Raw genomic sequence first — 18306 nt, forward strand, 5'->3', positions numbered from 1 at the left:
TCTTTACACTCAGGGCGTATCTCCAGCCTGAGCCATTTCATGTGGACTGCGCCTCCATTCATGAGCCACATGGAACAAAAGCTGAGGAGGAGGAAAATACAGACATGGAAACATCTACTCATAAACTCAATTTCACGCCCCTTTTGTCACTCGCCGCGCTGCCAGGCGTTTTGTGCTCCCCTGAGAAAGAGCCGAGGGCTTTTAGGGGGCTATGTGCGCTAGCTGTTATTGCCTGTCCCATTCTTTTGCTGGAGATGGCTGAAAAGTTTTGCTTCATCTCAGTGTCACACATTTGGAAGCCCGTGGTTTCACATTCTAGTTTTAGCCACGTGGCTTCTTCTCCTCCAGTGTAGGAGTGGTGCCAGGGTGAGAAATCACCTCTGAAATATTGGCGCCAAACTTTTGTCAGGCCACCTTGAAGAAAATGGATCAGTGGAGCTGTGGTCAGAGCAGCAAAACTACACAAAAGTCAGGAGTTATGACTGAGGATAGAAGACTTTATTGTGCTAATGTGCCAGAACAGCCTTGCCTGCTTCCCACTCTCCAGATGTCATCACTTAAAGCAAAAATTCAAACTTGAGAGCAGGCAGAAAGCTCACCTGTGACAGCAGAGCTAATCTGTTAATGGCACTCCTACTTTACTTTGTTTCTGGACTCAGCTCGAAGCAGCCCACAAATAGCAGATCGATAAATAATTAATAATAGAAATAATAGCTTTACACCTGCAGCTGTTTAGCATCACTGACTCACAGACAAACACTGAGGCTGTCATGGCAACTGAGGTATGTAAAATTATGTTAAGTGGACCGATGCTGAGGCTTTCAGCCTCGTTTGTGGCTGTCAACCTGTTTAATTGCATGCTGGAAAGGAATCTTGTGACCCCAGCTGGGCCTTGAGCACAGACAGCCAAGCACAACGGGCTCCGTTATGAAATTAGAGGCTTTTAAAGGAGTTAATTGACTCGAGTATATGGGGAGGCGATACAGCCAAGCACGAGGGGGCAGACAAATGTGCAAACACTAATCTAGAGAACTGAATTATAGGACGTTTTAATTCCACGATAAGCCGAGCCGAGACTAAAACACCTCCGGTCTTCAACAGAGATCGATGAAAGCACTCTTTAACAGTTTGCTTGCGATGAACTCGAGGCAGTAACCCACCTCTCTGCCCATTTTCAGCTTTCTTTTCCTCCACTGCGCCTTTTTATTTTATATTTTTTTGAGAGCACACACAGGCACCCATCAGCTCACCTCTTTTTGATTGGTCGCCATAACAACATCACCATGGCAATCAGCGGCATTGACTTGGATTCTATTTATGCGATGATGTCAGCTGATGTGGAAATATCAGTGTGTGCTCTTTGCTGACAGATGCGGGATGATGCAGGAATGTAGGCCGTCACACACACTCACGCCCAGACGTTGTTTTCACGTCGTGCACATTTGTAGCTGTGAACCCACACAGTAAGGCGCGAAAAAAAATCTGCAACAGGTGCAAGTTATGTATTTAATGCGTTTTTAAGCATGCCCACATGATGCTGCTATTCAGTGAAAAGCATGTAAGTGGGTGACATGCATTCAAACCACTTTATCTCTTCTTTTGCTCATTCAGGTTCAGTCTTGCTGAATGGCACTTGTACATGTGGAGGCACTAAAGGGCTAAACCTCTGATTAGTGCATGACCTTGTCTGCCACCTGCACAACAGCAAACTAGCATGCATTTCTGTATTTGAATCTCCCCCCCAAAGATAACTAAAAGTCTTCCTTAATGAGTCTAAACATCCTGCTGAATAAACATTAAAAAAAAAAAACTGCTGTCACTCTACTGCAAGCATTGCTGCTTTTCTTGATTCAAAAGCTGACAATTTATTTTTCAAGTCATGTGCATGCGTGTGTGTGTTTGGAGTACTTTAGATGTGAGGAAGTGAAAAAAATCAATTTTTAAAAATGGCTACAGAGGACAGCTGGGGGTTTTTGTTCTGTTTTGTTTTCTCTTTAGATGAAATGTAAATATGAGTGGGATTGTGTTATGATTGTAGGACTTATATCACTGCTGATCATGCGTATAAACAAACAAATACAGGAAGCGGATATAAACAAGTGAAAATGAGCTCTGGACAGGCAGAAACCAAGTGAGAGACACAATTTGCGAAAGCGGGATTTGGAGAGCAGAAGAGAAACTGCAAGGCAACAGAAATGAGAGTTAAAGGTCATAAGAAAAACATAGTTTACAACCCAAACCGTACAGATTTGATGCTCCGACTTAAAACTCCAAGATTTCCCTGCGAAACAAAGTGCTGCAGGGATGGAGAGGGGGGCATCGTAAGCCGGAGATAAACAGATCCATGTTGGGGTCAGAGGTGCCATTGCACTTATCACTTTAGCATATATACGAGTCCTGGTTTAAGACACACTTTTTACAACTTACACATGTCTAGTAGCATGCGAGTAATAGCCACCACATGTTTGTGCTAAATCCATTTCTTTCCAACCATGATGAGAGCCTTACTTTCAAGGTTGGGTCAGAAACACACTGACACACTAGGAAAAAATTGGAACAATCAGCAGAAGGAAATGCTGCTTCACTGTTCAGCCCTCTTCATTCAGAATAAATAAAGGAACCTGTATTTTTTTTATTTATTTCTTTTTTAAAAGAGATTTAGTAAGTATAAACCTTCCTTATAGGCATGGGATGAAGCAAAATTTACAGGTTTGGTGACCAGGCTTTCAACCTGTGCAGCTTGCTCAGCCTGTGTGGATTATTACACCAGATGTCTTTCCTCAGCCTATAAAATATCCCCATTCACAAGGTATAATTAAACATTTACTGCCTGGTGCAGAGCCTTCCTATCATATTTTCACGAGAGAAGCTTAATAAAAGCATTTGTGGTCATTTCACTGTAGCAAAATCATCTCCGGCAGAGAAGTCTTGCTTGGGGACACAGCATGCACGCAGCACACACGCACGCTCATACCACAGCAAAGGCTCCTCATGCACATCTGTGAACCAGAGATAGAGCACTATCTGTCCAGAATGTCATTAACTACCACCGCTGTAGATTTATATTCACTCAGTTGTGCCATATGAGCTTGTACAATTACATCCATAGTCTGGAGATCTTCTGCGAGTGGACACGTTGACATAAAATTACCAAGTCTGGGGAAAATGTAAATTAATACCCCACATCATAGGCAGCAAAGGTTGCTAACTTAATATAATGAACGTAAATGTGATGCATAGTAAGAGATGAGACAGGAGTATGAGACATGTAGGCGTTACTAAATGAATGAGAGGGGGAACAAATGTATTTCACTATAGTACCCTCGGGCTGTGGTTTCAACTTGTAACATCGGCAGTGCCATCTACAGGTTGAGAGGAGACATAGCACCTTCAAAGACCATCTCAGGACTATCATTGGGCAAGATCTGAAAACCAATCGTGCTGGTGTGACACCATCTCTCTGCCACTTGGGGAAAAACTACTACTTGACCTATACCTCAAACCTGGAGTTTTGTATATTATATTAATCTCGCCAAGCACTCCAGGTTCCTCCTGCAGTCCAAAGACATCCATGAGTTTAGGTTAACCGGGGGTCCTAAATTAACCATAGAACGTGAGAGTGAATTATTTTATCTATATCTCTGCATTACCCTGGGACAGGCTGACAGATTGTCCAAGGTGTACCCTGCCTCTTGCTTCGTGACAACTAATATAATCTAGAGCACCCTGAAATGATTAGAAAATCAATGGACATAATTCATACTGGTCTATTTCTGAAAATGCTGATCTACTGGATTTTCCTACACAACCATTTCTAGGATTCACAGAAAATGGAATTACAGCGAGAAAATATCCAGTGAGCAGCAGGTCTCTGGGTGCAAATGTCTTGTTGATGGCAGAGAAGAATGGCCAGACTGCTTCAAGCTGATAGGATGTAATAGTAACTCAAATAACCACTCATTACAACCAAGCAGAAATGCATAAAACATTGAAGCAGATGGGCTACAGCAGCAGAAGACCACACTTGGTGCCACTTCTGTCAACTAAGAACAGGAAACTGAGCCTAAAACTCACACAGACAAAAATTAGACAACAGAAAATTGAAAAACCTTGCCTGATCTGACAAGTCTTGATTTCTGCTGCGTCAGTCAGATGGTAGGATCAAAATTTGCATGGCTCCATCCTGCAATGTTGTGGTGCAAGGTTATTAAAGTTAATTTAAAATAGGCTAAAAACTGAAACATTTTGTGACCTTGGAAAACTAACTAACTAAAATAACACATATATAGAGAAAGGAAATGTTCTTACCTTTGGTACCTGTTAATTAAGCAAAAATGTATTATTAACCTGCCTGATGACACATGATAAATGTGTTTATTGAGACTTGTGAGATGTTTACAAGACTGTTAGTCATCTGCTTTCAAAGCATTGTGTTGTTATTGGAATACCAATATCTTGCCTCAGACAATAATAACCATAAAAGACTAAAACTAACACTGAAACTAATGAAAACTAAACTAAAACTAAATCTTTTCCAACAATAAAATCTAAACTGAAACAAGAAAGTACACTCTGTAACCTAGCTGAAACTAAAATAAACAACAAAAAATTAAATAAAACTACTTAGAAAACACAAAACTTTAATAACTCTGGTGTGGGGGATATTCTCTTGGCACACTTTGAGACCCTTATCACCGACTGAGCATTGTTTAAACACCACAGCCTGCAGGAGTACTGTTCCTGACCATGCCCACCCCTTCATGACCACAGCTTACCCATCGTCTGACGCCTTCCTCCAGCAGGATAATGCACCATGTCACAAAACTCTAATCATCTCACACCAGTTTATTGAACAAATCAACAGTGACTTTTGGTTTCAAGTAGGACAACCTGCTCCTTACATTGATTTTGATGCTCTTTTTATTACCTTACTTCTACTTCAGTGTTTGTCAGAAAGCAGTGAAGACAAACTTACCCCACTTCAGTCCCACCCCCCAAAAGTCATATATCTGACAACACATGTGATTGGTCCTAAAATAGCATTAACTATGATGATGTAGGAATACCATCGGTCTCACCGATCCCTCATTTAACTCCACCAATACAATTTTTTAAAGATTAACTTATCTAACAGCATATGAATTGATTCAAACTGGACCAGTCTTATTCAGCTAGTGTGTTAACACTATAACTTTATTTATTTCACCTCCTTTTATCTCCTATTTCCACATAGCTCGAGTCTCATGGAGATGTTTCATGACTTTTTGTTGCAAGTACAAGCAAATAGAAGAAGCATAAATAACTTATTCCAAGACGTTCCCTCTGGATTCCTTTATAAAAGCAATAAAAAATTACAAAGTATTTCTAGAAACATAAAGGAAAAAATGTCATCTAATGCAGAAATTGCCCGTCAGCCATCAAAAGAAATATGTATAAAACATGAAAGTGAATTACCATTTGCAACACTTATTCAGTAAATTAGATACTGTACAGATGGTATACTGAAAGACGCCTGAACACTGAGAGCTCAGTGTCAAGCAGAAGCCTCGCTTGAATGACAGTCAAGCATGGTGATGCTTCAGTATGTACACAGCAGATCTTTCTGGGGAGGTGCCGCAGTCTGTTATTAGCTCCTGCAGCAGCCTTTGCGCTCCTCCTGTGCCTCGCTGCTTGGCCCAAGGGGGCTGGAGAGGGTCACAGCACTGATGGAGCCACGGGTCACCTCTCTGCTGGCCACCTTCTTATGGATCGCTGGAGAAAACGGAGACGAAGAAGATTGGCAATCAACACAGACACAAGTCCAAGTGAGGGTGTGAATGCTCTTTCTGGGCACCTTTACCTGTGAGAATTTCACTGAAAGCTGCTTCAACATTGGTGGAGCCCAACGCTGATGTCTCCACGAACATCAGACCTTTCTTTTCTGAATCGCACCGGGGTTTGAAAAACAAAAAAACATTAATACAGAGCAAAATGTATTTAGCAGTGAAAACACCATTTATGAGAATTTTTGCAAAACATAGAAATAAAATCAGTCTCATATATTAGAAATATTCCAAAACAACATTAAAGAAATAACTATACAACACTACTTAACTTACCTGCAAAGTCTCTGGCCTCATCTGTGGGTACAGTCCTGAGAGTGTCCAGATCGCTTTTGTTTCCCACCAGCATGACCACAATATGAGGGTCTGCGTGGTCGTACAGCTCCTTCAGCCATCTCTCTGCGCTCTCATAGGTCAAGTGCTTGCTAATGTCATAGACCAGCAGCGCTCCAACTGCTCCCCTGTAATACCTGAGGAGGAACACACATGGGCTGGGTGTTACATTCAAACAGGAAACAATTCCTTTAAGTAGGTGTTGTGCATGAAAGAGGTGTGACCGTTAATTAAACACAGTGCAATCAGTGTTACTTAAACTGGCAAACATGTGTGAGCCAACACTGATAATCTCATAATTCCCACCTCAATTGTGTCTGTTACTCATTCGTAAATGGTGTGTGTGCTTATGTGTGTGTACCCACGCTGAGGTGATAGCTCTGTAGCGCTCCAGGCCAGCCGTGTCCCAGATTTGAGCTTTGATGGTGAGGTTATCAATCTGCACGGTCCGTGTGCTGAACTCGACACCGATGGTGGTACGGCTGTCATGGGTGAACTCATTCTTGGTGAAGCGAGACAGAAGGTTGCTCTTTCCTACGCCAGACTCTCCGATCAAAACCACTAAACAAACACACACAACAGGTATTGAAATGGCTCTTAATCCTTTATTTGATTAAAAAACTAGATACCAATAACACTGAGTATTAGAACAAATCAAGGATAAACCTATCTCATGGTAACTTGCTGAAACATATTCTTTTATATCCAGACTTTCTGTCACCCTCAAAAGATACTAGACACTATGACACCACACAGACGTGGCACATTTCCCCTGGGGCTGATTTCACTTTGGAATGGATGGAAGTTTATTTTAATAAGGAACATGCACATGCGGCTCTTTGTAAGATTATAACGTGTAGATTATATGTTTCTACAATAGGTCAAAGGTTAAATGGTTTACAGCCGAATGGATACAGAGCGATCACTTCCTACTTTCCCTGCTCTATTCACTTCCTTGGAAATAGCAGCAGGTAGCTACAGCCGGAGTTGTACCTGCCAGCTTCATTGTCTACAAATACGCAATAATACACAGAGAAAAAGACATTCATGTCTTCCTACACAATCACAGCTTAAGCAAACATGACTCACCTTTAAAGACAAAATTGTACGAATCATCAGACCCCATGCTGCACTCAGAGGCGAACGGTTCCTGCTTTGCTAAGTAAATATCCTGAAGGCACTTTAAATATTAGCTCCCAAAGTAGAGTTTAAAAAAGAAAGAAAAACAGAAAGAAAGAAAAAAAATCCAGCCTCAGTCCTGAGTCTCTCTCTCCGATGTGGAGAGAGAGCAAAGGTGAAGAAAAGAATGGAAAGAAAAAAGGGAACTGGTTGAGCCGCTTGCTTCTTTATCTACGCATAGTGGGTAGCTTCAGATTGAGGGCAGGCAGTCCTGAGCTCTCATCAGCTGACACCCAAAGGAGGGCTGGAGGGAGGAGAGCAGGTGGAACAGGTAGAACCACTGGCAGGTAGTCATGAAGCGTCTCCACCCTCTGCTGCTCTATTCACGCACTGATTCTGATCATTTGTGGTGTGACCTCACTTAAAAGGTGGTTTCTGTGTGCAAACACACGTCATCATTCCCCACCTTTCTGATCATTAAACTTGGAGTTAAGAGTGCTTTATAGTGTACTAACTATTATGTAACACACTGCTTAAACAGAATTTAATAAGCATATAGCAATAAGTCAGTTAAACTTCTGGGATATTTAACTGATCAGTTAAGTAGCAGCGGGGATTGTTATTCAGTTTCAGCTGCTTTAGTGTTGATGAGATTAACAACAGATGCACTAGAGAGGCAACAGTGACAGTTGTCCCTCATCTAGTTTTGCATTTGACAGTGTAAATATCTCTGACCGAACGATCAGAAACAGACTTCATGAGGGTGACTGAGGGTTCTCTATGGACTGCGGAGCCGGAGCCCAGCTGGCATTTAGTGTAGAAAACCAGAATTGCCAAGTACACCACTCGTGAATTGTGCTTATCACAGATCAGAGCAGGTTCACCCTGACAGACCAGCTGGAGAAGCTGTGACAAACTTTGTTTCCTGTAACAATGTTTAGCACGACCAGTTTGGTGGTGGGTCAGTGATGTTCTAGGGAGGCATATTCATGGAGGGACAAAGGCTGACTGCCATTAGGTATCAGGAGAAAGTCCTTGGACCTGCCATCTGACCCTACACTGATGCAGTGGGTCCTGGATTTCTCCTGGTGCACAATACTTGGCCTCATGTGGCGAGAGTACACAGGAAATGGGAAATGGCCTGTATTTGTATAGCACTTTTTACTAGTCCCGCCTAGGGACCCCAAAGCGCTTTACACATCCAGTCATCCACCCATTCACACACTGATGGAGGCAGCTACAGTTGTAGCCACAGCTGCCCTGGGGCAGACTGACAGAAGCGAGGCTGCCATATCGCGCCATCGGCCCTTCTGGCCAACACCAGTAGGCGGTAGGTGAAGTCTTGCCCAAGGACACAACGACCGAGCCGGGGCTCGAACCGGCAACCTTCCAATTACAAGGCGAACTCCCAACTCTTGAGCCACGATCGCCTCTGGGATGTATGAACTGGTATCAGTGACCCCACCCACATTTTCTTGACCCAAATCCAATAAAACACCTCTTGGACATTATTATCATCATTATTATTATTATTTCAGTCCGTCTGACACCATCAGGTTGCACCTCATTCTCCAGATCATGGATGCCCAGATCTAGATCCGAGACCATCCAGTCTCATTAGGAGCCTACCCTGACATTGCATTTGCAGTATGCATACCTGATAAACTGAAGCTTTGGTCAAATTGACTAGTCTGCCACATCTTTTTTTCACTTGTGTCTTTAAATTTAGCCACCTGTAGGCTAATAATTACTATTTCCTTTAAAATATCTGGCATCCTTTCATTCCTAACCAATTACCCAGTCTATATCAATGTAGATATCAAGCATTTCCTTTTTTTTCTTCATAGATCTGATGTGTTCAAAATGTTCCTTTACGTTTTTTTAAAGTATATTTTAATTATCGTGATTAGCAGAACACAGCTACAATCGATCCTATATGAATACAAACCAGGAAACACAGTTCAGGCTCACACAGTAATTCATAACTCAGCACTCTATAAGAAGATAGCGTGTTATTGTTATAGTGACATGTTTGTCTTACAGACTATTTGTGACTGTATAAAATCTGAATTACCACGTTATTTTGTAAGAAATACAATATTTGAATCAATAGAAAAGATAAAAAATAATATACAGTAAGTTCATTTTTGACAAGACATTTCCTTACAAATAGTGAAAATATTGATTTTAACTGACTAAATTAATATCAGAGATGAAAACACTTCCTGGAACTTTTAAGCATCATTAATAGTAATCTGTGTACTTTTCTGCAAGCTTCCAAGGTATTTAAAATTAAAATATTTAAAATATCATCCAATTAGTGGTACCAAACTAAAACCTTAAAGGATGGCCAACTGTGTTTAAAAACAAAAAAAATAAAAAATAAAAAAACCCTCCAAAAGTAGATTTAATCTTACAGATTTCAACATTTCACATTTAACAAAAAAACAGAAACAAAGTTCAATGACTTCATACAAATTAACTTTCATAATCAACTGACACATGTGTGGGCTGTTTTTAAATCATGTTTTATTTTTTTAGTACAGTACTGTTAAAAGTTAGTTCCAACATGTTCAATTCGGAGATGGATTTTCTTTTTTTCCAGCTGAGGTCAACAGACAAAGCAAAGCTATAGCAGCAGTTGCCAAGGTTACCACAACTACATTGCTGAGAATTTCAAAAGGAAAAAAATAAAATAAAACAACCTAGGCTTGATTTGAGAAATTTATGATGCCACTGTACCAGAGTTGTTTGTAAAGCCATTCCATCGTTCATTTTTCGTTAATCATTTGATTTCCATTTTATTTTGATGAGACAAATCACCTCTAGGTACTAACTGCACCTTGAAAGAGAAATTAAAATGAAGAATAAGATTAAAACGAAAGGAAAACTTGTTTCATTCTTATTCATTCTAACTGCGCCCTCTGCTTCAGAGACGCTGCGATGTGATATCTGATTATGGCTAAAGTTCTGGATGGTGCGTGAAATTTTCTTAGTTGGGGCAGGGTCCTCAATAACCCACTGAGTGAGGCAATTCACTGATGATAGGGCAGTGGAAGACAGCAGGCACAGCAATGGTGCCTCAGTGGGGAAAAGCCACTGCACCTGTGAGTGGGCACTTTTATCTTGAATGACGTATTATGTCATGTTATTAAGAGCTTGCAATAAATAGTGAAAGCTGTTGGGGAACGACAGCCATTTAAGTAGAATCTTTAGAACAAGGAAAGGAGGAAATAAGGTGGATCATCTGCGTGGACAAGCTACCTTCCTGCTAACACTCAGGTTTGCCACCTGTAATCAGAAAATTTTCATTTATCAATTTGCTAGTTAAATACCAGCAAACCTCACAGTAGCCATGTAGGAAAAAGAGCCAGATGCCAATCACATCACGTGGGTTCAATTTGTATCATGAAAATGTTAACCTGTAGCACTCTACTCCAGTTTTACATGAAGAAAACAATATATAGTGAAAATGGTAGGGAATCCCTTTCCAGGAGAGATTTTCACTCTTATTCTCTGCACCAGAATACCCTTTACGGTAAGAGTGGTTCAGTCCAACTCTACGGCAGCACTCTTGACAGAGATCTGGTTGGATGGTGGCAAAGAGTGAAAGTATGGGAAATGGGGCATGATCTGAGAACAGATGTAGAGTGAAGGTCTTATAGATCCTGCCCACGTTCGTTCCGTTAAGTTGGGGACAATACACTGAAATTTATTTTGGTTCTCTGTAGATGCTGGGTGTTTTTGTGAGTTAGGTATGTATGCGCATGTCTGTGTATCACTAGGTACTGTATGTCTTTACGAGGGCTGTGAGCCCAGAAGTCTCTCGATTGCAGCATTGATGTCTCCTCCAGTAGCTATGAGCGCCTGCAGGTTGGCCTCGCGGTTGATGAAGCCCATAGCATTAAGCTGGTCCAGCTGGGACTGGAACCGAACCTCTGGGGTCTGGGTCTACAACGACAAAATGAGATGCGAGACAAATTATACTAGTACCATACTGTGACCATGTCCATTCCCCCCCCTTTTTTTCTGTAAAGCAGTCATTTCATCTGAGAGCACACATGTTCACAAATTGTACAGTATTGTGCAAAAGTCTTGAGCCACCATTTCTTTATATTTTGCTTAGCCACTTTTCTGTCCTTTTAAAAAGCGTCCTCAAGAAGGCTTTTTGAAGGCCTTTCAATGTTTTTCTTTGGCTGATTTTCCACTCATTTCAGTCCAGTCCTTTTACCTGACCATTTTCACAGGAATGTTATTTGACCACTTAACACAGGCTGATAAATCATCCACCCAAAGATAACAACCTAACTCAAGTGTTCCACCTAGTTATGTTTATGTATGTGACTAGAGAGCTAGAGACCAGTGAAACAAAGCAGCACTTGATGACAAAAAAGTTCAGGATATCCTCAACTCATCACACTATTGCTGTCATTTGCCAGAAGTACGCTTCAGCGACTCATCACCACGCTGTGGACACCTTTTACAAAGTTTATTCGTTATTCATTTCTAAGTGTTGACATTATTCAAATATTTTAAAGTGTAGTGTGTACCCCAGTGCTCACTGTACCTATGATTACACACTTGAATTAAGAGGGGTAAGAAAAATTGAATTCAGTTAACTGCAATTTGCAATCTACTGACATCTAGTGATATTTTACAGACTTTACCTTTAAGACAAAGGAAAAACTCCAGCAAAGACCTGACACAGGACCAGCAAGGTACATCTGGTCCTTCAGTGGATCGCTCACTGAAGTCTCATCATATATGGTCTAAACGGAAGGCGGCTGTCAAGAAGCCATTTCATAAGGAGGACAAACAGTGAGAAAAGGCTGAGGTATGTCAAAATCCAGTGTGAGATGATCTTGACAGAGGATGGAACAAAAGGCAGCAAACATCCATAGAAGAGCTTTAAATGTCCTTCAAGAAGCCTAGAGATCTATTCCCGAAGACATGACAAAACAGCTGCCTAAGAGAGTTCAGACTATGTTGAAGAATAAAGATAGTGAACCCAAATGTTGACTTTAAACCTTGTTAAAACTGAAAAAAAACCTCAGTTTTTATACTTTTCCATGTTTCAATAAAACACTGGAACTATGTCCTATTTTACCACCAAAATATAAAAAGAAATGTGGCTCAAGACACAGTACTGTAATTCCTATGCATGTGTACCGTTGCGCTTCCGCCTCCACCTCCTCCTCCAGCAAACATCTGGAGCATCTGTTGCATCAGCTGCTGCTGGGCAGTGTTTGTTCCAGCACTGCTGGGTGAGGATGCAGGGTTCTCTGTGGGCATGGCCCCTCCTGTGGGTATTCCAGGAATTCCACCTGGCATCAAACTAGGATGAAAGAAAAATTAACAGCAGAGAGTATATCCACCTCAAAAATGAACGATGTTTAAATGTGTGTTAGCATACCTGGGCATGAGGCCTGGTGCTTCTGTCTGCAGTGTCTGTAGGCCCTGCTGGATCTGCATCAGAGCTTGCATGGCCCGTGGATTGGTCATCACTGACAGAGCTTCTGGGTTCTGCATCTGCAACCCAACAGTTCATTGAAATTGTCACAGGATTAGCAGTCTAAATTGTGTGAGCGTTACAGCTGTTTTCACACATGCACTGCAGGTTTGTTCAGCTGACAGAGGTGCATTGGACAACCTAAAAGTCAGACTCAAAGGAGCTTGCAAAGAAAAGCGTCTGGACTTCTTGTTGCTTGAAGACGTTTCACCTCTCATCAGAGAAGCTTCTTCAGTTCTAAGGTCAAATGGTGGGGAGTCCCAGATTTAAACCCAGTGGGAGTAACCCCCCACAGAGGGACAAAAGGACCCCTGATGATCCTCTAATCGCCTGAGCCAAGGTGTGAAAATGGGTGTGGGTCCCAATCAGCCAGAGTTTCGGGTGAGCTCTTTGTGAAACCTGGCCCCACCTTATCATGCGAATTCCTGAGGTCAGATGGCCCAGGATGTGAGTGGGCGTTCAGGCGTCTGGGGAGGGAACTCAAAGCTGGATTATAGATGGCAGACAGTTGGTGTCGTAAACCACTGCCTCTGTTCAAAGATGGTCGCTCACAGTGGACATAGATGTAGCTCAGGCGATTAGAGGATCATCAGGGGGTCCTTTTGTTCCTCTGTGGGGGGATATTCTCCCACTAGGTTTAAATCTGGGACTCCCCACCATTTGACCTTAGAACTGAAGAAGCTTCTCGGATGACAGGTGAAATGTCTTCAAGCAACTTAAAGAAGTCCAGACGCTTTTCTTTGCAAGCCCCTTTGACTACGATGACCTGGATGACTGAGAACCTTCACAGACTAAAAGTCAGACGCAATTACATCAAACATTTTCCAGCTACCTAGTACAAAGTTCATGCTATGTCAAATGGTGCTGCTGTGTCAGCACCACAGGTAATATTCTGCTACATTTACTGTTAGCAAATATTTCCTGCATGCTAGGTCCAGTAGTTCCCTCAAGTGAACCCTGTGAAGTACTGCCAATAGTTTGAAAGCTGACACTTTGCTGTAAATTTGTGACATGTTGTGTGGTACATGTGAGAAAGAAGAACAGTAGAAACTGTATTGATGCAATTATCCAAAAACTGACTCAAGTGGGAAAGCGACTCAACTAACAAATAACAACTATTCAGGAGATTCTTCTAATATTCAGATTTCAGTTTTATTTAAAGAACCTGGGACATTTGCCAGCACTGCTCTAAGTGAGCGCAGCAGCACCTGTGAGGGAGCCGTTTGTGTGCTGTTGTCTTGTGGTTTGGTTGCCCAGATGGAGTCTGTTAACTATGAAACCGACAGTCACTTCCACCCTTCTGGGTGATCATTTGATATACTACTGCCAAATTCACTTCTAATTAAAAATGAAACACGTAATTTCCTCATATTTCAATGTGTTTAATGTATTTTAACTTCTAAATCAGGTATTAAATAGATATTATTTAATGATATAATTCATCATGTACCCTCGGCAGATACATAGACTGAGGCTCATTATGCCACCCTGCAGATCTAATCAGCTCCATTCTTTGTTACAGTCTTTTATAGAAAACATGCAAATCTAGAACTGCGGTACTAAACTAAACAAATATGCTGTACCTGCTGCAGAAAGATAGGCAGCTGAGCTCTGAACTGTTCCTGCAGTTGTTGGTTTCCAGCAAACAAGGGGTTATTCATCAAAACCTGGTAGAGAAAAAGGGAAATACAGTCAAGCAAAATGATCATTCCACATCAGGCTATGCTGCTTACTCACTAAAATAATAGAAAGATTTAAGTAAATTCATTTTAGCACCTCACCACAGCTTTCAAACTGATGCTGTAACCTAATCAATATGTCTTTAGTATCACTCAGCAGCACTTTATCATGAAGCTGCTCTGGTCTAAATATGAGCTTAAAAGACAATCTCTGTATTGTCTTAATGCCAGTGGCTAACCTGATACTGACAGTACATTTAAACCGAGTTGTTCATTATGATCCACTTGTCTATGTATAAACATGTGCACCTGTCTGATGCACATTCTGAACAGAAAAATATTTTAATCTAATTGTTTTCTGCATGGCTGTGCATTATATGTATGTTTAAATGTGTGTGTGTATCCATCTTTAAGCTTACCTGGGAGGCCAACTCTGGGTTTTGAGCCAGTGACTGCATCATGCTGCGCATGTAGGGAGCAGACAGCATGTTCTGCATCAGCTGAGGGTTTTCAGAGATCTGCTGCAGTAGACTCTGCATGCCTGGGCTGTTAAACATGCCTACAATAAAAATAAAACAATAGAAAATATAGACAAGAAATTAAAAAAAAAGTAATGTATACATAATTCACTATATCAAAGTATTATTTACAAATAAATAATTTGATAGTTAGATAATATTAAATTTAAGGAATTCAGGCTCGCTCTGGCTTACCATTTCCCAGACTGCCAGGATTGATGCCCAGAGGGTTCGACACACTTGGGGTGGTGCCTGCGGTGGTACTACTGCTCCCCGTGCTGCCCCCTCCACTTTCAGAAGGGTTAGAAGAAGTTGGTGGCCCCCATGGATTTGGTAGGGGCTCTCGGTTCTCTGTCCGTGATGGCTGGGCACCAGACTCGGAGCTCCCTCCCAGAGCTGAGAATGGGTTGCTACCAAACTACAAGGAGGCACATTTGGAAACACAACTGTCAGAATACTACTAGCTATGCAATGCTGACAAAAAAGAGACAACAAATACTACAGAATGAGTGAGAAGTTCAACAAGCACCAACAGTGCACAAAAACAAAACATTTGTCAGCAAGTATTCCTCACAGATACCTGTTCTCTGGCAGCGCTAAACATGGGCTCCTGGATGTCTGTGTACATCCTCCGCAAAGCATTGTATCCTCCTGGGATGCTCTCCAAGTTGCTCAAAGCCCGGTCCTGGTTGCGCATCATTTCTTGCATCATGGCTGGGTTCCTGGCCAGCTCCATGGTCTGTGAGGTGTTATAAGAACAGGAAAGGAAACAACTGAATCAAGGTATCATTTTAAACAGAGCTTGTAAAATCCTTTAAAAAAAAGGCAGATAATATAGTGGGAATCTAATATTGTGCTACCTGAATGACACATTCAGCCCTTCTTAGTTCTGTTTACCTGTCTCATAAGCTCAGGGTTGTTGAGCATGTGGGAGATCTCAGGGTTGCGTTCCATCAACTGTTGCATCTGAGGATTAGCCATAATCATCTGTCTCATCAAGTCTGGGTTTGACATCATGTTCTGCACCAGCGGGTTCTCCATAATTTGAGAAAGCATCTCTGGATTGGACATAAGCTGCCTCTGCATCTGCTGCTGCAGCTCCATGAAGTTAGCCGAGCCCATGCCCAGTCCAGCTAGACCACCCAGGTCACCGAAGCCAGCTGAAGGAGGAAAGATTGGAGAGTGCTGGTTAAACACACCACATTTCTCAAACAGTGAAAGGTGTTTGCCTGTATAAAATTACACAAAGTTGCACTTACTCAGTATGTTGGGCGTCTGTGTGGGTGGTGGGGCTGAGCCAGTAGAACCTGTTGTGGTTGAGGGGTTGGTGCCTGGATTTGAAGTGGAGGTACTGCCTGCTTGGGTGGATGTTGAGCTAGAGGCTGATGTGCTACCACCATCTGCCGCCCTACAGAGATGATTTTTTTGGGGGGGAAAAGACAAACTTAGTAATGCTGTGAACGCCTTGTGCTTTGAAGAGAAACATGAATCCAAATGCACAAAAAAGACTGAACTGTAAATCTAATGAATCCTTTTTGAAGACAGACACGAAGCATTTGGTTGAATCAGCATGTTTGTTGACTTACTTGTGTGCTGTTTTTATGACCAAGTGCACTGTCAGGCCATCTTTGATGCCATGTTGGCTGAGGCTGTCGCCATCTTTTAAGATTTTCCCTGCAAAAATCAGAACCAGCTGGTCCTGTTTGGCTTTGAATCGCCTCGAGATCTCTTCTTTAAACTAAAAGACAAGAAAAAAGTAAAAACATAAGAAGTGAACCAGAAAATGTCTTACAAAAAGAGAAGAGATGGAGACAGAAACTGGAAATGAAAATTACAATATAAAGGAAGAGATGATTACTCACGTGACATGCTGCTATTATCTGGTTCTGTTTTGATGCAAACCTCTGGCATTACAGATGCCATTTCTAAATATCCCATTATCTGGGACCATGCACTCTAAATCTATCAGATTACCACTAGTCTTTCAACACTTTGTGAAAATTACATTGATAAAGTACACTTTTGATGAGTATTTTAAGGACAAAGGAAAAAGAAATCACTAGCACCCTATAATCGGCCTTCCTGACTGCAATCAGCCCTTTAGAAAATCAGAATGGTCAATGTCTACCTGTTACTTTTCATCAACTTTACTCTGTTTGATAAAACATGAAAAGCTTTAAGACCGCTTTCTGTAAAAGAAGAATTTAAAAAAGGAATCAGTACCATGGTTTAATAATGGCCCAGAATTGTTGACTACTATCGTTTCGTTCACAGGGGCCTAGCAACCTCTGTGTAAAAGCAGCACAGAATCTACACAAGTAAATACGCATGATTATACAATGCAACTTAAACAATTTAATACTTATACATGTAACCTGGTCATTGCACTAAATGTTATGTACACCAAACAAACACAGGCCCGTGTGCATGAACAGATTAAAGAACATGGCTAGCATGTATGAACAGTGAAACCACAACCATTCAGTGGCAACGCAGCCATAACAAACACATCTGAAGAGATTATCCTTTTATTGTGATTAAAAAGACTGCGTTATGCTTTCAGTGCCCCACGTCGCCAAGCCAACAGTAACACTGAGAAACTGTATATTCCCAAGAAAGCCCAATGACTCAGGGGCAGCACTGAGAATGTTCTAGAGGGAAAGCAAAGTTTAGCTTTCGCTAAAGCCGTCGGGCTGAAACAGAAAATTAAAGTATGTTGTAAATCCGAAACCCCTGTCGTGGTTACATCAACTATCGGTTATATCGGTTCCTACTTGTGGTAGTGGCATAACTAAAGCGTCAGCTGACACTTGTTTGGCTACATAGTTAGCTAATGGCTCTGCTAGCAAGTTGGCTGGCTAACTTGCTAAGTGCTAACACTTAGCAGGCTAACCGGTTCGCAATTTCATCTATTGTGTGGTCATATTCCTCGATTGGATGTCACCAACGTTAATATCACCGAACATTTGTTACCCTAAGCGGCAACATTTCCGCTACACACAGCCCCTTTAATTTCACAAAGCCCCTGGTTGCCGGCTAGAGTGACGACAAATGCTAACAGGGCTAGCTCGTTAGCTTCCTAGCTGAACTTGTGGGCAGAGGCATGACGTTAGAGGCGCAGCAGCTAGCTCCCCACCAGCAAAACCCAACCAACCTGAGTAACAGAGGCATCTTCTGCGATGGCGATTTCTTCTTTGTCTTTAGGAGTTTTCACTGTGACCTTTATAATAGTTCCCTCGGAGGCTTCAGGTTTATTATTGTTGTTATTACCAGGATCTGCGGCGCCTTGGTCAGCCATCTTTACTCCGCCGATGGAACAGCTCGGG

At 41.8% G+C, this 18306-nt stretch overlaps 2 protein-coding genes across 2 annotated transcripts; both read right to left on the reverse strand.

Moving 5' to 3' along the window:
- Window positions 1-5626: 5626 nt before the first annotated feature.
- On the reverse strand, window positions 5627-7281 carry LOC146609782 (ras-related protein Rab-25-like). The gene is made up of 5 exons (XM_085346849.1): window positions 7245-7281; window positions 6521-6716; window positions 6099-6292; window positions 5840-5920; window positions 5627-5751 (listed from the first exon to the last, which is right to left on the reverse strand). Exons 1-5 carry the CDS (start codon window positions 7279-7281, stop codon window positions 5627-5629), a joined length of 633 nt encoding a protein of 210 aa, XP_085202975.1.
- Window positions 7282-9786: 2505 nt separating this feature from the next.
- On the reverse strand, window positions 9787-18306 carry ubqln4 (ubiquilin 4). The gene is made up of 11 exons (XM_085345929.1): window positions 18135-18306; window positions 16567-16718; window positions 16240-16388; window positions 15878-16140; window positions 15561-15719; window positions 15176-15398; window positions 14882-15021; window positions 14367-14450; window positions 12688-12803; window positions 12444-12609; window positions 9787-11225 (listed from the first exon to the last, which is right to left on the reverse strand). The coding sequence occupies exons 1-11, from the start codon at window positions 18276-18278 to the stop codon at window positions 11073-11075; spliced, it is 1749 nt and encodes a 582-aa protein (XP_085202055.1). The 5' UTR covers window positions 18279-18306; the 3' UTR covers window positions 9787-11072.

The sequence above is a fragment of the Diplotaxodon limnothrissa genome, linkage group LG22, assembly GCF_057381915.1.
Source record: "Diplotaxodon limnothrissa isolate DT_005_m linkage group LG22, D_limnothrissa_male_GT1.1, whole genome shotgun sequence".
NCBI lineage: Eukaryota > Metazoa > Chordata > Actinopteri > Cichliformes > Cichlidae > Diplotaxodon > Diplotaxodon limnothrissa.